Below are 20,337 nucleotides of genomic sequence, written 5' to 3'. Positions count from 1 at the left end.
ATCCGGAGGGGAGATCCGTGGAGTAGAGGCCACTTGGACACAAGCCGGGGACTGATCCCCCCCTGGCTGGGTCACCCAGGTGAGGGTGTCTGTGGTTAAAGACCCAAAACACCCTATGACCCTGCGTTCATCACTGAGGACGTGTCCAAGTAGCAGCACCTGGTGTATTTACAAACAAACTATACTATACTATGTATATGATATACCATACTATAATCTATATATTATAAACTATACTATACTCTATATACTATACTATACTCATATGATATACATACCATACTCTATATAATATATACTATACTAGACTCTATACATGATATACTATCCTCATTAAATAATATACCATACTATACTCTTTGTTATATACCATACTGTACTCTATACATTGTATACTATTACTCTATATATTATATACTATACACTATATATGATATACTGTAATATACTATATATATATTATATACCATACTATACTCTATATACAGTATAATATACTGTACTCTATATATTATATACTATACTATACTCTATATTATAAACTATGCTATACTCATATGTTATACCATACCCTAATCTATATATTTCATACTATCCTAAATTCTATACATTATATACTATACTCTATATATTATATACTAAACTGCTCCCGGCTTGTTCCAGCTAGCCTCCTCGATACAATAAACTGCTTCTGGCTTGTTCCACCTAGCCTCCTCTCTACATTAAACTGCTCCTGGCTTGTTCCAGCTAGCCTCCTCTCTGCAATAAACTGCTCCTGGCTTGTTCCAGCTAGCCTCCTCGATACAATAAACTGCTCCTGGCTTGTTCCAGCTAGCCTCCTCGATACAATAAACTGCTCCTGGCTTGTTCCAGCTAGCCTCCTCTCTACAATAAACTGCTCCTGGCTTGCTCCAGCTAGCCCCCTCTCTACAATAAACTGCTCCTGGCTTGTTCCACCTAGCCCCCTCTCTACAATAAACTGCTCCTGGCTTGTTCCACCTAGCCACCTCTCTACAATGAACTGCTCCTGGCTTGTTCCACCTAGCCTCCTCTCTACAATAAACTGCTCCTGGCTTGTTCCAGCTAGCCTCCTCTCTACAATAAACTGCTCCTGGCTTGTTCCAGCTAGCCTCCTCTCTACAATAAACTGCTCCTGGCTTGTTCCAGCTAGCCTCCTCTCTACAATAAACTGCTCCTGGCTTGTTCCAGCTAGCCTCCTCTCTACAATAAACTGCTCCTGGCTTGTTCCAGCTAGCCTCCTCTCTGCAATAAACTGCTCCTGGCTTGTTCCAGCTAGCCTCCTCTCTACAATAAACTGCTCCTGGCTTGTTCCAGCTAGCCTCCTCTCTACAATAAACTGCTCCTGGCTTGTTCCAGCTAGCCTCCTCTCTGCAATAAACTGCTCCTGGCTTGTTCCAGCTAGCCTCCTCTCTACAATAAAGTGGTGTTTACAACCCATCGTCTCCTGTGTCTGTGCGTGTAGTTGGAGAAACTACCCATATATATATATAGACTATATATAATAAATCTAGACTATAGACTATATATCATATACTATACTATAGATATTATATACCATACTACACTCTATATATTATATACACTATACTATATATATGGTACTATAATATATATATAGTATATATTATACTATATAAATAATATGATAGTATATATCATAAATATTACATAATATACGATATATATATTATATACAATACTATATATATTATATACTATACTATATATATATTATATACTATACTTCATAGATTTCTGTTATACTACGTATAATAGAAATATTGGATACTATACTATATATATTATATGCTATACTATTTATATTATATACTATACTAAATTATATATATTGATATATATATAGATATTATACACTATACTATATATTATATACTATACTCAATATATTATATAATATGCTCTACTCTTTATATTCTATACTCTACATATGATATACTATACTATACTCTATATTATATGCCATACTATATTTATAAACTATTAAAATATATTATAAACTATTTATAATAATATTATAAACTATACTATATACATTATATATATTACGATATATTATATACTATGTATAACATACTATAGTATAAATATATTATTCAGTTTGATATATATGTATTAATGCACAGTATATATACATATATACCGTTTATATACATAGATACACTGTATAAATATATGTATATACACAGCATTGTATATATGTATATACACTGTATACATATGTTTATTAAACAGTGTATACATGTATTTGTACTGTATATATACATAAAGTATATATATATATATATACACATATACTGTATATACACTCTATAAATACACATACTGTATATAGCCTACAGACATAAAATCAGTAAATTAACAGTTGACGTTTACAAAATGGCAGCACTTTAATTGAATTTAAGGCTCTTTAGTTTGTTTACAGGTTAAAGCCACGAAACATCAAAAACCCATGACTCAGTTTCCTGTTTGATTTCCATTTCCTGTTTAGTTTCCTTTTCCTGTTTAGTTTCCATTTCCTGTTTAGTTTCCATTTCCTGTTTGGTTTCCGTTTCCTGTTTGGTTTCCGTTTCCTTTTTAGTTTTCGTTTCCTTTTTAGTTTTCGTTTCCTGTTTAGTTTTCGTTTCCTTTTTAGTTTTCGTTTCCTGTTCAGTTTCCATTTTCTTCTGAAAATAAAGTGAACCAAACAGGAAGTAGTGGCACGTCCACTGGGGGTTCCATGGCTAGGCCCCCTGCTGGAGGCAGGAAAACACTGAGCAGCCATCTTTGATCATCTAAGGATTTCCTGCTTGACCGAGAGAAATGAGACCTATAATATATAATCCATAAACCATAACCTATCCATATACTATTTACAGGTTATGACCTGTCAATCATAACCTGTAATCCATAGCCCATAACCTATAATCCATTATCCATAATTTATGTATAATGGTGACATAACATATAATTTATAATGAATGATCCATAATCTATAATCCATAACCAATAACCTATGATCCATAATACATAATCTATAATCATACATCCATAACCTACAATCCATAATCCAAAACCTATAACCTATAATCCATCATCTATGATCCATAATCAATAATCTATCATCCAAAAATTGCGGTAGAATTTACAGGGTTTTTTAAACATAAAAATGAAAAATAAATATTAAAAAGGCGTGTCAGTGATCACATGACTTTAGGACGGCTGGTTGCTAGGTAACACGCTGCTAGCCAGATGCTAGCACGGCACATGCTAAACGGCTAACGTTACCACTTAGCTGCAGTCTAACATGCTAACATGCTAACAGCAACAGTGGGTTTATGTTAAAGGGACTTCCTGTTTCCTGTTTCCTGTTTCACACAAAGCGAACTCTAGACCGGCTAACCCAAACATCACCAGACATCTTAAGTCTTTGTACAGATTTATAATCATTTCCACCAAAATAATTATAATATATTATATATAATAACTATTATTACTATCATAGCAATAACATCTAAAAATAATGACTATAATAATAATAATCATAATAATAATAATAATGCATTAATAAAATCAGCAACAGCCAAACAGAGCCGAGCGAGTGGGGAGCCAACATGGCTGCCAGTGACGATCCAACATGGCTGCCTGGGATGATCCAACATGGCTGCCAGTGACGATCCAACATGGCTGCCTGGGATGATCCAACATGGCTGCCTGTGATGATCCAACATGGCTGCCTGTGATGATCCAACATGGCTGCCTGGGATGATCCAACATGGCTGCCTGTGATGATCCAACATGGCTGCCTGTGATGATCCAACATGGCTGCCTGTGATGATCCAACATGGCTGCCGCCGGTCCAACTGTGTGAATGAACAAGCAAAAGGGCAGAAGGACAAAAGGGAGGAGCAGGGGATGATGGGATGCGTGGGCGGGGCCACAGCCACAGAAGTGCTTCTTTCTTCTACGTTTCCAGGGCAACGGCATTGTCATGAATGGGAGTTCAGAGGTGGGCGGGGCAAGCACTGGGGGCGGAAACAGTGGCCAGCGGCGTCCAATCAGAGTAAGGCGCAGATACTGAGACGTCAGTGGTCAGCCTGTCCATCCAGCCATGTTTTTTGTTATTCTTAAGAGGGGGCGTGGCCAGCTGGAAGAGGTCCTGTGATTGGTCGGTTTGTTGGTCGTGGGCTTTCTGGAAACAGGAGAGAGGGAAGAGAGCCAGACAGAGGGAGAGTTATAATAATAATGATAATAATAAATAATAATAATCATATGAATAAGTATATGAATATAAAAATAATTATATGAAGATAATAATAATATTATCATAGTAATATTAATATGATAGTAATAATATTAATAAAATAATAATAATACAATACTAAGTCATCATCATATTAATATAATAATAATAATAAAATAAATAATAATAATAATAATAATATAATCATAATATTATTAACATAGTAATAATATTAATATAATAATTATAATAATAATAATTGTTATTATCATTATTATTATTATTATTATTACTATATCAATAATAATACTAATAATAACAATAACTTCTGATACTTCCTATCAGGTTTCTGTCTACTTCCTGTCAGGTCCCTGTCTACTTCCGGTCGGGTCCCTGTCTACTTCCTGACAGGTCCCTGTCTACTTCCTGTCAGGTCTCTGTCTACTTCCTGTCAGGTCCCTGTCTACTTCCTGTCAGGTCCCTGTCTACTTCCTGTCAGGTACCTGTCTACTTCCTGACAGGTCTCTGTCTACTTCCTGACAGGTCCCTGTCTACTTCCTGTCGACAACAGGCTTCCGTTTAAACGGATTCAACACTGCTTGTCCTTCACAGAGATTTCATCCACTTTTTTAACAAAAATAAAACGCACAGGATTCAGGCACCATATTGTCCTGTTCCAGACCCTTTTTGCCCGAAAAGTACCAAGGAGAATAATAATAATAATAATAATAATAATAATAATAATCATAATAATAATCCAAACAATAACAATAGTAGTGTAATAGTATAACATAATAATAATAATAATAATAATAACAATAATAATAACAGTATAATAAAAAATTATATAATAACATAATATAATAACAATAACAATAATAACAATATTATTATTATTCATATAATATAATGTAATAATAATATAATAATCTTCTTTTTCATTGGGCTGCTCCTGTTAGGGGTGGCCAGAGCGGATCATCTGCCTCCAATACCTTCTGTTCTGCGCATCTTCCTCCCTTACACCACCCGAGTAATAATAATAATAATAATAATAATAATAATAATAATAATAATAATAATAATAATAACAACAATAATATTATCATACAAATTTTAATAATAATAATACTATAATACTACTACAAAACTACTCATACTAATAATAATAAAAATAATATCATCCAAATAAATAATAATAATAATAATAATAATAATAATACTACAATACTACTACAATACTACTCGTACTACTAATCAAATATAATTATATATTTATATATATATGGTAATAATAATGATAATATTATTAATAACAACAACAACAATAATAATAATACCTCAGAGCAGTCTGCAGTTTGGTTTCTTTCTATCTTTCTGCTGCGTCGGAGTTTTCCTGTTGATCTGACGAACCAGGTCATAGAAAATCTACAAACGCACGCACACGCACACACAGAGCAATAAACAAAGTGGGAATGCACCCTGAATACTGAGGTTACCTGTCTGTCTGACTACCTGTCTGTCTCACCTCATTGACGTTGGTTTTGCTCTTGGCCGAGCTCTCCAGGAAGGCGCAGCAGCTCCACTGTCTGGACAAACCGAGTCCCTGCTCCGTCAGCACCACCCGCTCCTCCTCCAGGTCGCACTTGTTCCCCACCAGTACCATGGGAACCTGCAACACCACCCAAATCACTACTATGACCATGGGAACCGGCAACACTACCCAAATCATCACCATGGGAACCGGCAACACTACCCAAATCATCACAATGAGAACCTGCAACACCACCCAAATCCTCACCATGGGAACCTGCAACACCACCCAAATGATCACCATGGAAACCTGAAACACCCCCAAAAACGTTGCCATGGGAACCTGCAACACCACCCAAATAATCACCATGGAAACCTGCAGCACCACCCAAATCATCACCCGCACCATGGTAACCTGCAACACTGAGGACATTATATATTACAGAGGACATTATAGACCATTACAGAGGACATTATATACTTCTGAGGACATAATGTACTTATGAGGACATTATAGACAACAGAGGGCATCATACACAACAGAGGCCATTATATATTTCTGAGGACATTATGTACCTCTGAGGACATTATAGACAACAGAGGACATTATATATTTCTGAGGACATAATGTACCTCTGAGGACAATATAGACAACAGAGAACATTATAGACTAGAGAGGACATTATATACTTCTGAGGACATTATAGACAACAGAGGACATTATAGACTAGAGAGGACATTATAGACAACAGAGAACATTATAGACTAGAGAGGACATTATATACTTCTGAGGACATTATAGACAACAGAGGACATTATAGACTACAGAGGACATTATATACTTCTGAGGGCATTAGAGACTACATCGGACATTATAGACTACAGAGGACATTAGATACTTCTGAGGACATTATAGACAGCAGAGGACATTATAGGCTACAGAGGACATTATAGACCATAGAGAACATTATATACTTCTGAGGACATTATAGACCATTACAGAGGACATTATATACTTCTGAGGACATAATGTACTTATGAGGACATTATAGACAACAGAGGGCATTATACACAACAGAGGCCATTATATATTTCTGAGGACATTATGTACCTCTGAGGACATTATAGACAACAGAGGACATTATAGACTACAGAGGACATTATATACTTATGAGGACATTATAGACAACAGAGGACATTATATACTTCTGAGGACATTATAGACAACAGAGGACATTAAGGACTACAAAAGGACATTAGATACTTCTGAGGGCATTAGAGACTACATCGGACATTATAGACTGCAGAGGACATTAGATACTTCTGAGGACATTATAGACAACAGAGGACATTATAGGCTACAGAGGACATTATAGACCATAGAGAACATTATATACTTATGAGGACATTATAGACCACAGAGGACATTATATACTTCTGAGGACATTATAGACTACAGAGGGCATTATAGACAACAGGGGGCATTATAAACAAGAGTAAGCGTAATATACAGTAATTCTCAGGAGATCATATACTTCTCAGGAGATTATAGACTTCTGAGGACATTATAGACTTCTGGTGACATTATAGACTTCTGAGGACATTATATACTTCTGAGGACATTATAGACAACAGAGGACATTATATACTTCTGAGGACATTAAAAACAACAGAGGACATTAAGGACTACAAAAGGACATTAGATACTTCTGAGGGCATTAGAGACTACATCGGACATTATAGACTGCAGAGGACATTAGATACTTCTGAGGACATTATAGACAACAGAGGACATTATAGGCTACAGAGGACATTATAGACCATAGAGAACATTATATACTTATGAGGACATTATAGACCACAGAGGACATTATATACTTCTGAGGACATTATAGACTACAGAGGGCATTATAGACAACAGGGGGCATTATAAACAAGAGTAAGCGTAATATACAGTAATTCTCAGGAGATCATATACTTCTCAGGAGATTATAGACTTCTGAGGACATTATAGACTTCTGAGGACATTATATACTTCTGAGGACATTATAGACAACAGAGGACATTATATACTTCTGAGGACATTAAAAACAACAGAGGACATTAAGGACTACAAAAGGACATTAGATACTTCTGAGGGCATTAGAGACTACATAGGACATTATAGACTACAGAGGACATTAGATACTTTTGAGGACATTATAGTCAACAGAGGACATTATAGACTACAGAAGACATTATAGACTACAGAGGACATTGTAGACAACAGAGGACATTATAGACTACAGGGGACACAATAGACTTCTGAGGACATTATAGACTACATCAGATGTTAAAGACCACATGGAACATTATAAATTATAGAGGACTATAGACTGTAAAGAGGACATTATATCTTTCTGAGGACGTTGTAGACCACTGAGGACATTATAGACTTCTGTGGAAACTGTAGACCACAGAGGACATTATAAACTTCTGGGGAAATTATAGACAACAGAGGACATTATAGACTACAGGGGACACAATAGACTTCTGAGGACATTATAGACTACATCAGATGTTAAAGACCACATGGAACATTATAAACTATAGAGGACTATAGACTGTACAGAGGACATTATATCTTTCTGAGGACATTGTAGACCACTGAGGACATAATAGACTTCTGTGGAAACTGTAGACCACAGAGGACATTATAGATCACAGGGGACATTATAGACACTGGAGGACATTATAGACAAAATCAGACATAATAGACCACAGAGGACATTAGACATGTGTGACCTACGTCCTCTGTGTCCTTGACTCTGAGGATCTGCTCCCTCAGGTCCTGAAGGTCATTGAAGGTGGACTGAGCAGTGATGGAGTAGACAAGAGCGAAGCCCTGACCGTTCTTCATGTAGAGGTCCCTCATCGCTGTAAACTGCTCCTGGACAGAGAGAGACAGACAGGCTGAGAGGCAGACAGGCTGGGAGATAGACAAGCTGAAAGACAAACAGGTTGAGAGAGAGAGAGACAGGCTGGGAGAAAGACAGGCTGGGAGACAAACAGGCTGAGAGGGAGACAGAAAGGCTGGGAGACAGCCAGGTTGAGAGAGAGACATGTTGCGAGAGAGGGACAGACATCAGGGGCGCCGGAATAGAGGGGGCACATGGATGTCTTGTCCCCCACTTTCAGGTATTACGATAATACGATGGCAGGGGCGTCGCTAGGGGTGGACGTCCACTTGTTTTCTGAATGGCCCCCGATGTAAAACAGCCCCCATCGCTCCCTCTCTGACGGTACCCACCTTGTCCACAGAGCCAGCGACGGGTGCCACAGCACTATGTGTTTCTTTTATTTTACTCTGTTTCCTTATGGAACGAAACAAACACCCACCCCCTCCCCCAGGCGTGTCCTCCCACTACATGCCACAATTCAGCGCCCATGACAGACAAGCTGGGAGACAGACAGGGTGAGACAGAGACAAGTTGAGAGAGAGACACAGAAAGGCTGAGAGACAGGCTAGGAGACAGAGGGGCTGAGAAACAGACAGGAGGACAGACAGGTAGGACTTACTGTTCCCGCTGTGTCCAGAATCTCAAGCATGCACTGTTGTCCGTCCACCTCGACTTGCTGGAGAAGGGGAGAGAGACAGGCAGAGAGAGAGACAGATAGAGAGACAGACAGGCCAGAAGACAGGCAGATAGAGAGACAGATAGAGAGACAGACAGGCCGGAAGACAAGCAGATATGGAGACAGGCGGAGAGATAGACGGAGAGAGAGACAGGTAGCCATTTGTCCGAATAATAATAATAGTAATAATGACAATAATAATGAAAATAATTATATTAAAAAAATAATAATGATAATAATAATAATAATAATAATAATAACAATGAAAATGATAACAATTTTGAATAATAATAATGAAAATAATAATAAAAAACATATGATAATAACAATGATAATAATAATAATAATTAAAATCATAATAATAATGAAAATATTAAATAATAAAAAATATATAACAAATATAATAACAATGATAATGATAATAATAACAATCATAATAATAAAAATAATAATAATAATAATAATTCTATGCATTACAATGGGGCTGAGTTCACCGTGTACAGTGGAGTTACAATCCACTTCCTGCCAGTAGGCAGGCAGCTATGACCATTACTCATCATTGACTGGTAAATGTCTTCAGGCCGGGACTCTTATGAGAACATTTGAAGTTGGAGGCACATTTGACAATGTACGGTGGATACACCGACACTTCACAATTCAAAACGCTGTCCAGTGAAGACAGACAGTCCGTCCAATGGAGAAAGACAGACCTTTCTGTACGAGTCTTCTATTGTCGGGTCGTATTTCTCCACGAAGATTCCCTGGACAAACTGGACCGTCTGGAAGGAGAGACAGCAAAGCATGATGGGAAGGAGAGAGAGAGAGAGAAAGACAGACGTACAGTGAGGGTCTAAAGAAAACGACACCACACTTTGCTGCCAGGGGGCGCTACAGCATCAGGAAACAGGAAAGTGCCTGAAAAAGCTTTGATAACAACTTCATGGGTCTCTACTGCCCCCTGGTGGGTGGAGGCAGGTGGTTTGTTTCAGCCCCAACAGTACAAAGAGAATAATGTAGTAGTTCTGGTAATACTATAGTAGTATTACTGGTAGAATAGTAGTTGCATTAATAGTAATATCAACTATAATATGAATATGGTTATTGTTATTACTCTTAGTAGTAGTAGTAGTAGTAGTAGTACTTGGAAGTAACTTACCAATGCAGATTTTCCAACTCCTCCCGATCCCAGAACAACTAGTTTATATTCACGCATCCTGTCTGTCGGTCTGTCCACCTGTCTGTGTGTCTGTCTGTCTGTCCACCCGTCTGTAAAAAGAGAAAAACACAAAATGCAGAAGTTAGAGACGATTTCAAGACAGGAAGTCACATGACACTGCTGCTTCTCACTTCCTGTAAGGCAGGCAGGCAGGCAGAAAGACAGGCAGGCAGACAGATTGACAGGAAGGCAGACAGGAGGACATACAGTAGGACAGACAGGTGGACAGAGACATCCAGACTTTCGTTCTCTCGCTGTCTCTCCTGGTTGTCGTGGTAACCACACCCAATGACAACACAGAGATAGGGTCATGTGAACAGACTGCTGGCGTCAACCATGTTGGCCCCACCGCCGCAGGGCTTGTTGCTAGGATACGTTTGATTCTCCTTGAATGTTGTTGCCATGACGACCGCGCCCCTTTTTTAACCACATGACATTGTTTAACTAAGGCTGAGGCTAAAAATAAATTTTATTAAGCAATAGCTTAGAAGAAGAACAATCTTTATTTGTCACATGACCGCACTACAACACATGCATATATACACACACACGCTTTTTGGGTGGTGCCAGTGAAATGGTTTCTCTGCATTTCATCCATCCTGGCTTGTGCTTCCTCCGGGGGGGCAGCCAGGAGCAGTGGGCAGCGTTCGTCAACGCCCGGGGACCAAGTGTCCATCGCTGGTCAGACCATGATGTGTGCATGTTTTGGGTGGGGGTCCTTACTGATGGTAGGTGGAGGAAACCCCATGTGAGCACGGGGAGAACATGCAAACGCCACACAGAAAGGCTCCAATTTGGGAGATAACCCACCGGAGCACGGTGCCAACAGCGCCCCAGGTGGGAATCGAACCCAGGACCTTCTTGCTGTGAGCAACACAGCTACTTCCTGTAAGAAACAGTCTACTTCCTGTAAGAACCACTGTGTACTTCTTGTAAGAACCACTGTCTACTTCTTGTAAGCAACACAGCTACTTCCTGTAAGAAACAGTCTACTTCCTGTAAGAAACACTGCGTACTTCTTGTAAGCAACACAGCTACTTCCTATAAGAAACAGTCTACTTCCTGTAAGAAACACTGTGTACTTCTTGTGAGAACCACTGTCTACTTCTTGTAAGAAACAGTCTACTTCCTGTAAGAACCACAGTCTACTTCCTGTAAGAAACACTGTCTACTTCTTGTAAGCAACACAGCTACTTCCTGTAAGAAACAGTCCACTTCCTGTAAGAAACACTGTGTACTTCTTGTGAGAACCACTGTCTACTTCTTGTAAGAAACAGTCTACTTCCTGTAAGAACCACAGTCTACTTCCTGTAAGAAACACTGTCTACTTCTTGTAAGCAACACAGCTACTTCCTGTAAGAAACAGTCCACTTCCTGTAAGAAACACTGTGTACTTCTTGTGAGAACCACTGTCTACTTCTTGTAAGAAACAGTCTACTTCCTGTAAGAACCACAGTCTACTTCCTGTAAGAAACACTGTCTACTTCTTGTAAGCAACACAGCTACTTCCTGTAAGAAACAGTCCACTTCCTGTAAGAAACACTGTGTACTTCTTGTGAGAACCACTGGCCGTTTCTCAATACCAAGTACGTGAAGTCCAGACATGGGGACTTGGTAGTTGAGACTTGGTAGTTGGACTGGGCAGTACAGACTCCCGGGGACGGGAGGACGCAGGACGGTCATTCTGCCAAATGCATTGTGGGATACTTGTCTGTCCCAAGTCCACACAAGTTACCACCCATGCATCCTCCATAAAATGGGCGGAGCAAGTCCACATCCTGGCATTTGGACTGGACTTGGCTTGATGCGTACTTTGAATTGGAACAGTACTTGGGCTGCGACTGATGACGTTTCACAAGTACAGACAAGAACACAAGTACAGACAAGAACGCAGCTTGAGAAAGGCCTACTGTCTACTTCTTGTAAGCAACACAGCTACTTCCTGGAAGAAACTGTCTACTTCCTGTATAAATTGTCTACTTCCTGTAAGAGAGACAGTTTCTACTTCCTTTAAGAAGCACTGTCTACTTCCTGTTTGATACACTGTTTTTATTTTTTTGTTTTTTTTTAAGGAAAACTTTTGTTTGATACACCGTTGACTTCCTGTAAGAAACTGTCTACTTCCTTTTTGATGTACGTCTACATCCTGTATAAAACATCTACTTCCTGTATGTAATGTCTACTTCCTGTATGAAGCCAAACATTGAAACATACTGGAACAACCTCCAAACACTAAGAGGGTGAGACAGGGTGAATTTGACACACAGATAGACAGCAGACAGTCAGACCGACACACAGGCAGTCGGGTAGACGGACAGACAGGTAGTCAGGTAGAAAGACAGACAGACAGGCAGACAGAAAGGCAGGCATACAGCTTAGTATCATGGAGAGAGTGTGTCCCTGCGGTGCGCTGCGTCCGCGGTGAGTAGCGAGCGGTGCGGTGCTATACGAGGCGGTGCGGTGCGGTGCGGCGTTGTACGAGGTGGCGCGGTGCGGTGCGGTGTTGTACGAGGCGGTGCGGTGCGGTGCGGTGCGGTGCGGCGTTGTACGAGGTGGCGCGGTGCGGTGCGGTGTTGTACGAGGCGGTGCGGTGCGGTGTTGTACGAGGCGGTGCGGTGCGGTGCGATGTTGTACGAGGCGGTGCGGTGCGGTGCGGTGTTGTACGAGGCGGTGCGGTGCGGTGCGGTGTTGTACGAGGCGGTGCGGTGCGGTGCGGTGTTGTACGAGGCGGTGCGGTGCTCTATAAAGTGTGCGGTGCGGAAGACAAATGAATACAGCGAAAGAGAAGAGATGAAAAAGACTCACTGTTCCACACCTCTGCTCCGTCTCTCCCTCGTTGACTTTCTATCAGAGCCACTCCCTCCTGATGCTGCTCAGCGCTCTGTCTCTCTCTCTGTCTGTCTGTTTCTCTCTGTCTCTCTCTCTCTCTCTCTGTCTGTCTGTTTCTCTCTGTCTCTCTCTCTCTGTCTGTTTCTCTCTGTCTCTCTCTCTCTCTGTCTGTTTCTCTCTGTCTCTCTCTCTCTCTCTCTGTCTGTCTGTTTCTCTCTGTCTCTCTCTCTCTCTCTCTGTCTGTCTGTTTCTCTCTGTCTCTCTCTCTCTCTCTCTGTCTGTCTGTTTCTCTCTGTCTGTCTCTCTCTCTCTCTGTCTCTCTCGCGCTCTCTCTCTCGTGACGTCACAGCCTCTTTCAGCCGCAACACGGAAGCAGAAACGGTTTCAGTCGATTATGACTCATTAAGATGGTTATTATGATTATTATGATGATTATAATGAGTGTTGTTGTTATTATGATCATGGTTATTAATATTATTTTCATTATTATTACTAATATTGTTATTATGATGGTGATTATTTTCATTATTATTATGATTATAATTGTTGTTTTTGTTGTTATGATGATAATTGTAAATATTATCATTATTTTCTTTATTATTCGTATCATTATTATAATTATTACATTACATTAAGCAGATGCTTTTATCCAAAGCGACTTACAATTATTCAATGAGGGGTTAAGTGTCTTGCTCAAGGACACTACAGCATGCTAGCAGGAGGAGCCTGGGCTCCAACCAGCAACCTTTAGATTACTAGACCACCCCCTCAATTATAATTGTTATGATGGTGATGATGATGGTTATTATTATATGATAATAACAATAGTCAAGTCAAGTCAAGTCACACTTTATTTATAGAAAGCATTTCATACCAGGGCAACACAATGCACTTTACAAAGAAATACAAAAAAGAAAGAGAGAACGTCGTTGTCAGCCGGTCATTACCTAAGAATGCTCCTGAAACAACAGCAACAACAAAGACAACGAAAACAACAATAAAAGCGACTCCAACCACAGTGGCAGCAACAGCAACAGAAAACAACAACAGCAGCAACAACAGCCACAGAAACAACAACAACGGCAGCAGCAACATCTCACCAGAACCGGAGAGGTCACTCAGGTTAGAGATGGTTAAGTCGAGGTATAAGGGTACGTTGAGGTACAGTGGGGCAAAAAAGTATTTAGTCAGCCACCAATTGTGCAAGTTCTCCCACTTAAAACGATGAGAGAGGCCTGTTATTTTCATCATAGGTACACTTCAACTATGAGAGACAAAATAAGAAAAAAAATCCAGAAAATCACATTGTCTGATTTTTAAAGAATTTATTTGCAAATTATGGTGGAAAATAAGTATGTACTTTGTTATATACCCTTCGTTTTCAATGACAGAGGTCAAACGTTTTCTGTAAGTCTTAACAAGGTTTTCAAACACTGTTGCTGGTATTTTGGCCCATTCCTCCATGCAGATCTCCTCTAGAGCAGTGATGTTTTGGGGCTGTCGCTGGGCAACACGGACTTTCAACTCCAGGATTTTCTATGGGGTTGAGATCTGGAGACTGGCTCGGCCACTCCAGGACCTTGAAATGCTTCTTACGAAGCCACTCCTTCGTTGCGTGGGCGGTGTGTTTGGGATCATTGTCATGCTGAAAGACCCAGCCACGTTTCATCTTCAATGCCCTTGCTGATGGAAGGAGGTTTTCACTCGAAATCTCACGATACATGGCCCCATTCATTCTTTCCTTTACACGGATCAGTCGTCCTGGTCTCTTTGCAGAAAAACAGGCCCAAAGCATGATGTTTCCACCCCCATGCTTCACAGTAGGTATGGTGTTCTTTGGATGCAACTCAGCTTTCTTTCTCCTCCAAACACGACAAGTTGAGTTTTTACCAAAAAGTTCTATTTTGGTTTCATCTGACCATATGAAATTCTCCCAATCCTCTTCTGGATCATCCAAATGCTCTCTAGCAAACTTCAGACGGGCCTGGACATGTAGTGGCTTAAGCAGGGGGACACGTCTGGCACTGCAGGATTTGAGTCCCTGGCGGCGTAGTGTGTTACTGATGGTAGCCTTTGTTACTTTGGTCCCAGCTCTCTGCAGGTCATTCACTAGGTCCCCCCGTGTGGTTCTGGGATGTTGCTCACTGTTCTTGTGATCATTTTGACCCCACGGGGTGAGATCTTGCGTTGAGCCCTTGTATGTCTTCCATTTTCTAATAATTGCTCCCACAGTTGATTTCTTCACAACAAGCTGCTTACCTATTGCAGATTCAGTCTTCCCAGCCTGGTGCAGGTCTACAATTTTGTTTCTGGTGTCCTTTGACAGCTCTTTGGTCATGGCCATAGTGGAGTTTGGAGTGTGACTGTTTGAGGTTGTGGACAGGTGTCTTTTATACTGATAACGAGTTCAAACAGGTGCCATTAATACAGGTAACGAGTGGAGGACAGAGGAGCCTCTTAAAGAAAAAGTTACAGGTCTGTGAAAGCCAGAAATCTTGCTTGTTTGTAGGTGACCAAATACTTATTTTACCGAGGAATTTACCAGTTAATTCATTATAAAATCCTACAATGTGATTTCCTGGATTCTTTCCCCCCATTCTGTCTCTCATAGTCGAAGTGTACCTATGATGAAAATTACAGGCCTCTCTCATCTTTTTAAGTGGGAGAACTTGCACAATTGGTGGCTGATTAAATACTTTTTTTCCCCACTGTATGGGGTAAGCGAGAGTTAAGTTTAAGTATAAGGTTAGCAGCAGCAACGACAACACCAGTTAAGGTATAAGGTTAGCGGCACCAACAACAACAACAGCAGCAGCAGCAGCAGCAACGACAACACCAGTTAAGGTATAAGGTTAGCGGCACCAACAACAGCACCAGCAGCAGCAGCAATGACAACACTAGTTAAGGTATAAGATTAGCGGCACAAACAACAGCAGCAACGACAACACCAGCAGCAACAATACCAGCAGCAACAAAAACAGTAACAGCAACAGCGCACAAGCGAAGATGTCACCGGGACGTCACACGGGAAGTGCTAGCTCTCACCGGAACCAGAAATCTCCTCATCTGTATTCAGTCAACAGTGTGTACCATCGCATCTCAACAAAGTAAAGCACAGCAAAGACGTCACCAGAACCGGAAGTGGTAGCCCTCACCGGAAACGGAAGTTTCAACTGTGTGCACCATCTCACACTTGAGTGTGACTGGATCTCTTAATCCAGTCACGGTCCTTTAATTAGCGACCCTAAGTTACGGGTCAAGTTTTCAATCAGGAGGAGGGAGATCCTTTTGACTCTCTCTGAAAACACACCCTTCTTAGGATCCTCTAACTGTGATATCACAACAGAAACAACCACAGCAACAGAAATAGCAGCAACATCAACACCAGCAGCAACAACAGCAAAACCAAAGCAGAAAGCAACAACAGCAACGCACACGCAAAGACCTCACCGGAACCGGAAGTGGTAGCTCTCACCGGAACCGGAAAATTCACACAGGTTAGAGATGTTAGAGATGTTGAGTTGTATGTTCCCTGTGTATGTTACAGGGAAGTTACGTCAGGTCTGTGGTTTATTAGTAGAGGAGTTTGTAGAGCAGAGTGACAGTCATTAATGTCGGAGTGGATCGTACTCACCAAACATCAGCAGCGAACAGAAGATTTCAGCGTAAGTTCCAAGTTCAAGGCGAGGAGGCGTGATCCGTGAAAGTTTGGATGAACTCCATCACGCCTGAAGACTTTTGGACGGTTCAAGAAGGTGCCCAAGTTGTCCACAAACAGTACGTTGAGGGAGCAGCGGTGTCCCTTGAGCCATGTGTGTGGCTGAAGGACATGCGTGAATTTTACGTCTCCAAGGCTGGTACACGGCAGTGACCGGAGAAGATGAACCGGCGGTCCGACTGTAAAGACTGTCAATAAGCTTCATAAAGTCTTCTTTAAGTGTCTCCGATTGTTTGTTCCTGAGATCGTTGGTTCCCATGTGGATGAGAACAGTGGAGGCAGACAGGTTTGCGTGTGTAGGGTCCCGTAGTGATGGAATCATATTGTTCAGATTATTATGGCTTCGTTGCCTGGCCCCGATTGTTATTGTCCCACAGTTTTTCTCAAAATATTTTGTGCTAAAAGTTTCTGGAACAGGACAACCGCTGCAGCTACGGACACGGTTGTGGTGTCACATCACGTGGTTCAAGTTTGATCCCAATTGATCCGATGAAATGTGACTGGAAGAAGCCAAACGTTGGTGCTTCACCCACACACCCAGGTTGTAAAACCTGTGGTCGGGTGGTGCAGCGAGATGAGATTGTGGAGTAAGACACTTTGTGACATCATCATCCAATTCATTGTAAATGTGCAGGGTGTGGCTGCCAACGTCCATTCACATCGTGTGAACTTCATTGTGTGTGTGTGTGTGTGTAATGTAGAATCAGTGTAAATGACATCACTGATGGTGGGCGGGGACACCACTGGATATTAAACAGGTGAGATTGTGCCTGAGCTGTCGCCATGACGACGTGGTTCCGTAAACGTTTATAAAATAATATTTATTCATATTTGATTTATTAGCAACTTCGAGATCCAAGCAACTCACTGGAAGCGCTTTACTGCCTTCAAAACAAAGGGATGGTTACCACGGTTACCACAGTTACCACGGTTACCACTTGCTCGGCTTCATTGAAGGCTCCGCTAATAGCTAACTAGCACATGCTTATTAACAAGTCACATGACATGGTTATCTCACAACAAGCCAAACACACTAATGAACCCTAGTATTACACATACTACACAAGTACTTCATGTACTACAGAAGTACTACATATTCTACATGTACTATAGAAGTGCTACATGTACTACATGTGCTACAGAAGTACTACACGTAATACATGTACTACAGAAGTACTACATGTACTAAAGAAGTACTACATGTACTACAGAAGTACTACATGTACTACATGTACTATATAAGTAATACACATACTATAGAAGTACTACACATACTATAAAAGTACTACACATACTACAGAAGTACTACAGAAGTACTACATGTACTACATGTACTATAGAACCACTTTGCATACTACAGAAGTACTACACGTACTACAGATGTACTACATATACTATAGAAGTACTACATGAACTACAGTCCTCTCCAGTTTTCAACTTGTTCTGTTCTGAGTGGAGTTGAACCTGCAATGAAACTCTTAATTCATTCTTTAATCATCAACAACTGCTGCAACAACTCTGTCCTGTGACGAGCTGTGGGACGAGCAGAGCACAGAACCAGCACCAAGCCCTCTTTGGAGAAGCATCTTACCATGTTTTCATCTCTAAACAGCTCATCACTACTCCAAGATCACCACGGGGAGACAATGAAACATGGAAACAAACAACAACATGTACATAAAAAACATAAACATAGTAACAAACATGTAGATGAAAAAACAAACATAGTAACAAACAACATGTAGATGGAAAAACATAAACATAGAAACAAACAACATGACATGAAAAAACAAACATAGAAACAAACAACATGTACATGGAAAAACATAAACATAGAAACAAACAACAACATGTACATGGAAAAACATAAACAAAGAACCAAACAACATGGACGTGGAAAAACATAAACATAGAACCAAACAACATGACACAAAAAAACTAACAAAAACAAACATAGAACCAAACATGTACATGAAAAAACATGCACATAAACCCAAAAAACATGTACATGGAAAACAAACATAGAAACAAACAACAACATGAACATGGAGAAACATAAACATAGAAACAAACAACATGTACATGAAAAAACATAAACATAGAAACAAACAACATGTACATGGAAAAACATAAACATAGAAACAAACAACATGTACATGGAAAAACATAAACATAGAACCAAACAACCACATGTACATGAAAAACATAAACATAGAAACAAACAACATGTACATGATAAACATAGAACCAAACAACAACATGTACATGGAAAAATATAAACATAGAAACAAACAACAACATGTACATGGAAAGACAAACATGGAAACAAATAACAAAATAAAATACAATATAACATATAATAAAAATACAATGTAATATATGGTAATAATACAACATAATAATAATATAGTTCTGTGTGACTTGTGTCTGCTCTGTGTGCAACTAGTCGTGTCTGCTCTGTGTGACTAATCTTGTCTGCTCTGTGTGACTAGTCGTGTCTGCTCCCTGTGTGACAAGTCTTGTCTGCTCTGTGTGCAACTAGTCATGTCTGCTCTGTGCGACTAGTCGTGCCTGCCCCGTGTGCGACTAGTCGTGTGTGCTCTGTGCGACTAGTCATGTCTGCTCTGTGCGACCAGTTGTGTCTGCCCTGTGTGCGACTAGGCGTGTCTGTTCTGTGCGACTAGTCTTGTCTGCCCCGTGTGCAACTAGTCATGTCTGCTCTGTGCGACTAGTCGTGCCTGCCCCGTGTGCGACTAGTCGTGTGTGCTCTGTGCGACTAGTCGTGTCTGCTCTGTGCGACCAGTTGTGTCTGCCCTGTGTGCGACTAGGCGTGTCTGTTCTGTGCGACTAGTCGTGGTCAGCTCCCTGTGACTCGTCTTATCTGCTCTGTGTGCGACTAGGCGTGTCTGCTCCATGTAACGCCACCCAAAACACAGGGTTTCATCCATGTAACGTCAGTAAGGACCCCCACTCAAAACACAGGGTTTCATCCATGTAACGTCAGTAAGGACCCCCACTCAAAACACAGGGTTTCATCCATGTAACGTCAGTAAGGACCCCCACTCAAAACACAGGGTTTCATCCATGTAACGTCAGTAAGGACCCCACTCAAAACACAGGGTTTCATCCATGTAACGTCAGTAAGGACCCCACTCAAAACACAGGGTT

At 40.5% G+C, this 20,337-nt stretch overlaps 1 protein-coding gene across 4 annotated transcripts; it reads right to left on the bottom strand.

Annotated features, from left to right (window-relative positions):
- Positions 1-2,433: 2,433 nt before the first annotated feature.
- Positions 2,434-13,550, bottom strand: LOC307246608 (ras-related protein Rap-1b-like). 4 transcript variants are annotated; one of them, XM_080022589.1, is made up of 8 exons: positions 13,428-13,550; positions 10,563-10,672; positions 10,117-10,185; positions 9,350-9,406; positions 8,580-8,720; positions 5,787-5,930; positions 5,599-5,686; positions 2,434-4,210 (listed from the first exon to the last, which is right to left on the bottom strand). In XM_080022589.1, exons 2-7 carry the CDS (start codon positions 10,617-10,619, stop codon positions 5,600-5,602), a joined length of 555 nt encoding a protein of 184 aa, XP_079878715.1. In that variant the 5' UTR covers positions 10,620-10,672; positions 13,428-13,550; the 3' UTR covers positions 2,434-4,210; position 5,599. The 4 variants fall into 4 exon arrangements, with proteins under 4 accessions (XP_079878715.1, XP_079878716.1, XP_079878713.1 ...); XM_080022590.1 differs by having other exon boundaries at positions 13,438-13,505; XM_080022587.1 differs by lacking the exon at positions 13,428-13,550 and adding an exon at positions 10,830-10,862.
- Between the last annotated feature and the right edge of the window lie 6,787 nt (positions 13,551-20,337).

This window comes from Zeus faber (genome assembly GCF_960531495.2).
Source record: "Zeus faber genome assembly, chromosome: 21".
Classification (NCBI taxonomy): Eukaryota; Metazoa; Chordata; class Actinopteri; order Zeiformes; family Zeidae; genus Zeus; species Zeus faber.
The sequence above is the reverse complement of the archived record's forward strand: the minus strand, read 5'-3'. Positions and strand labels throughout refer to the sequence as shown.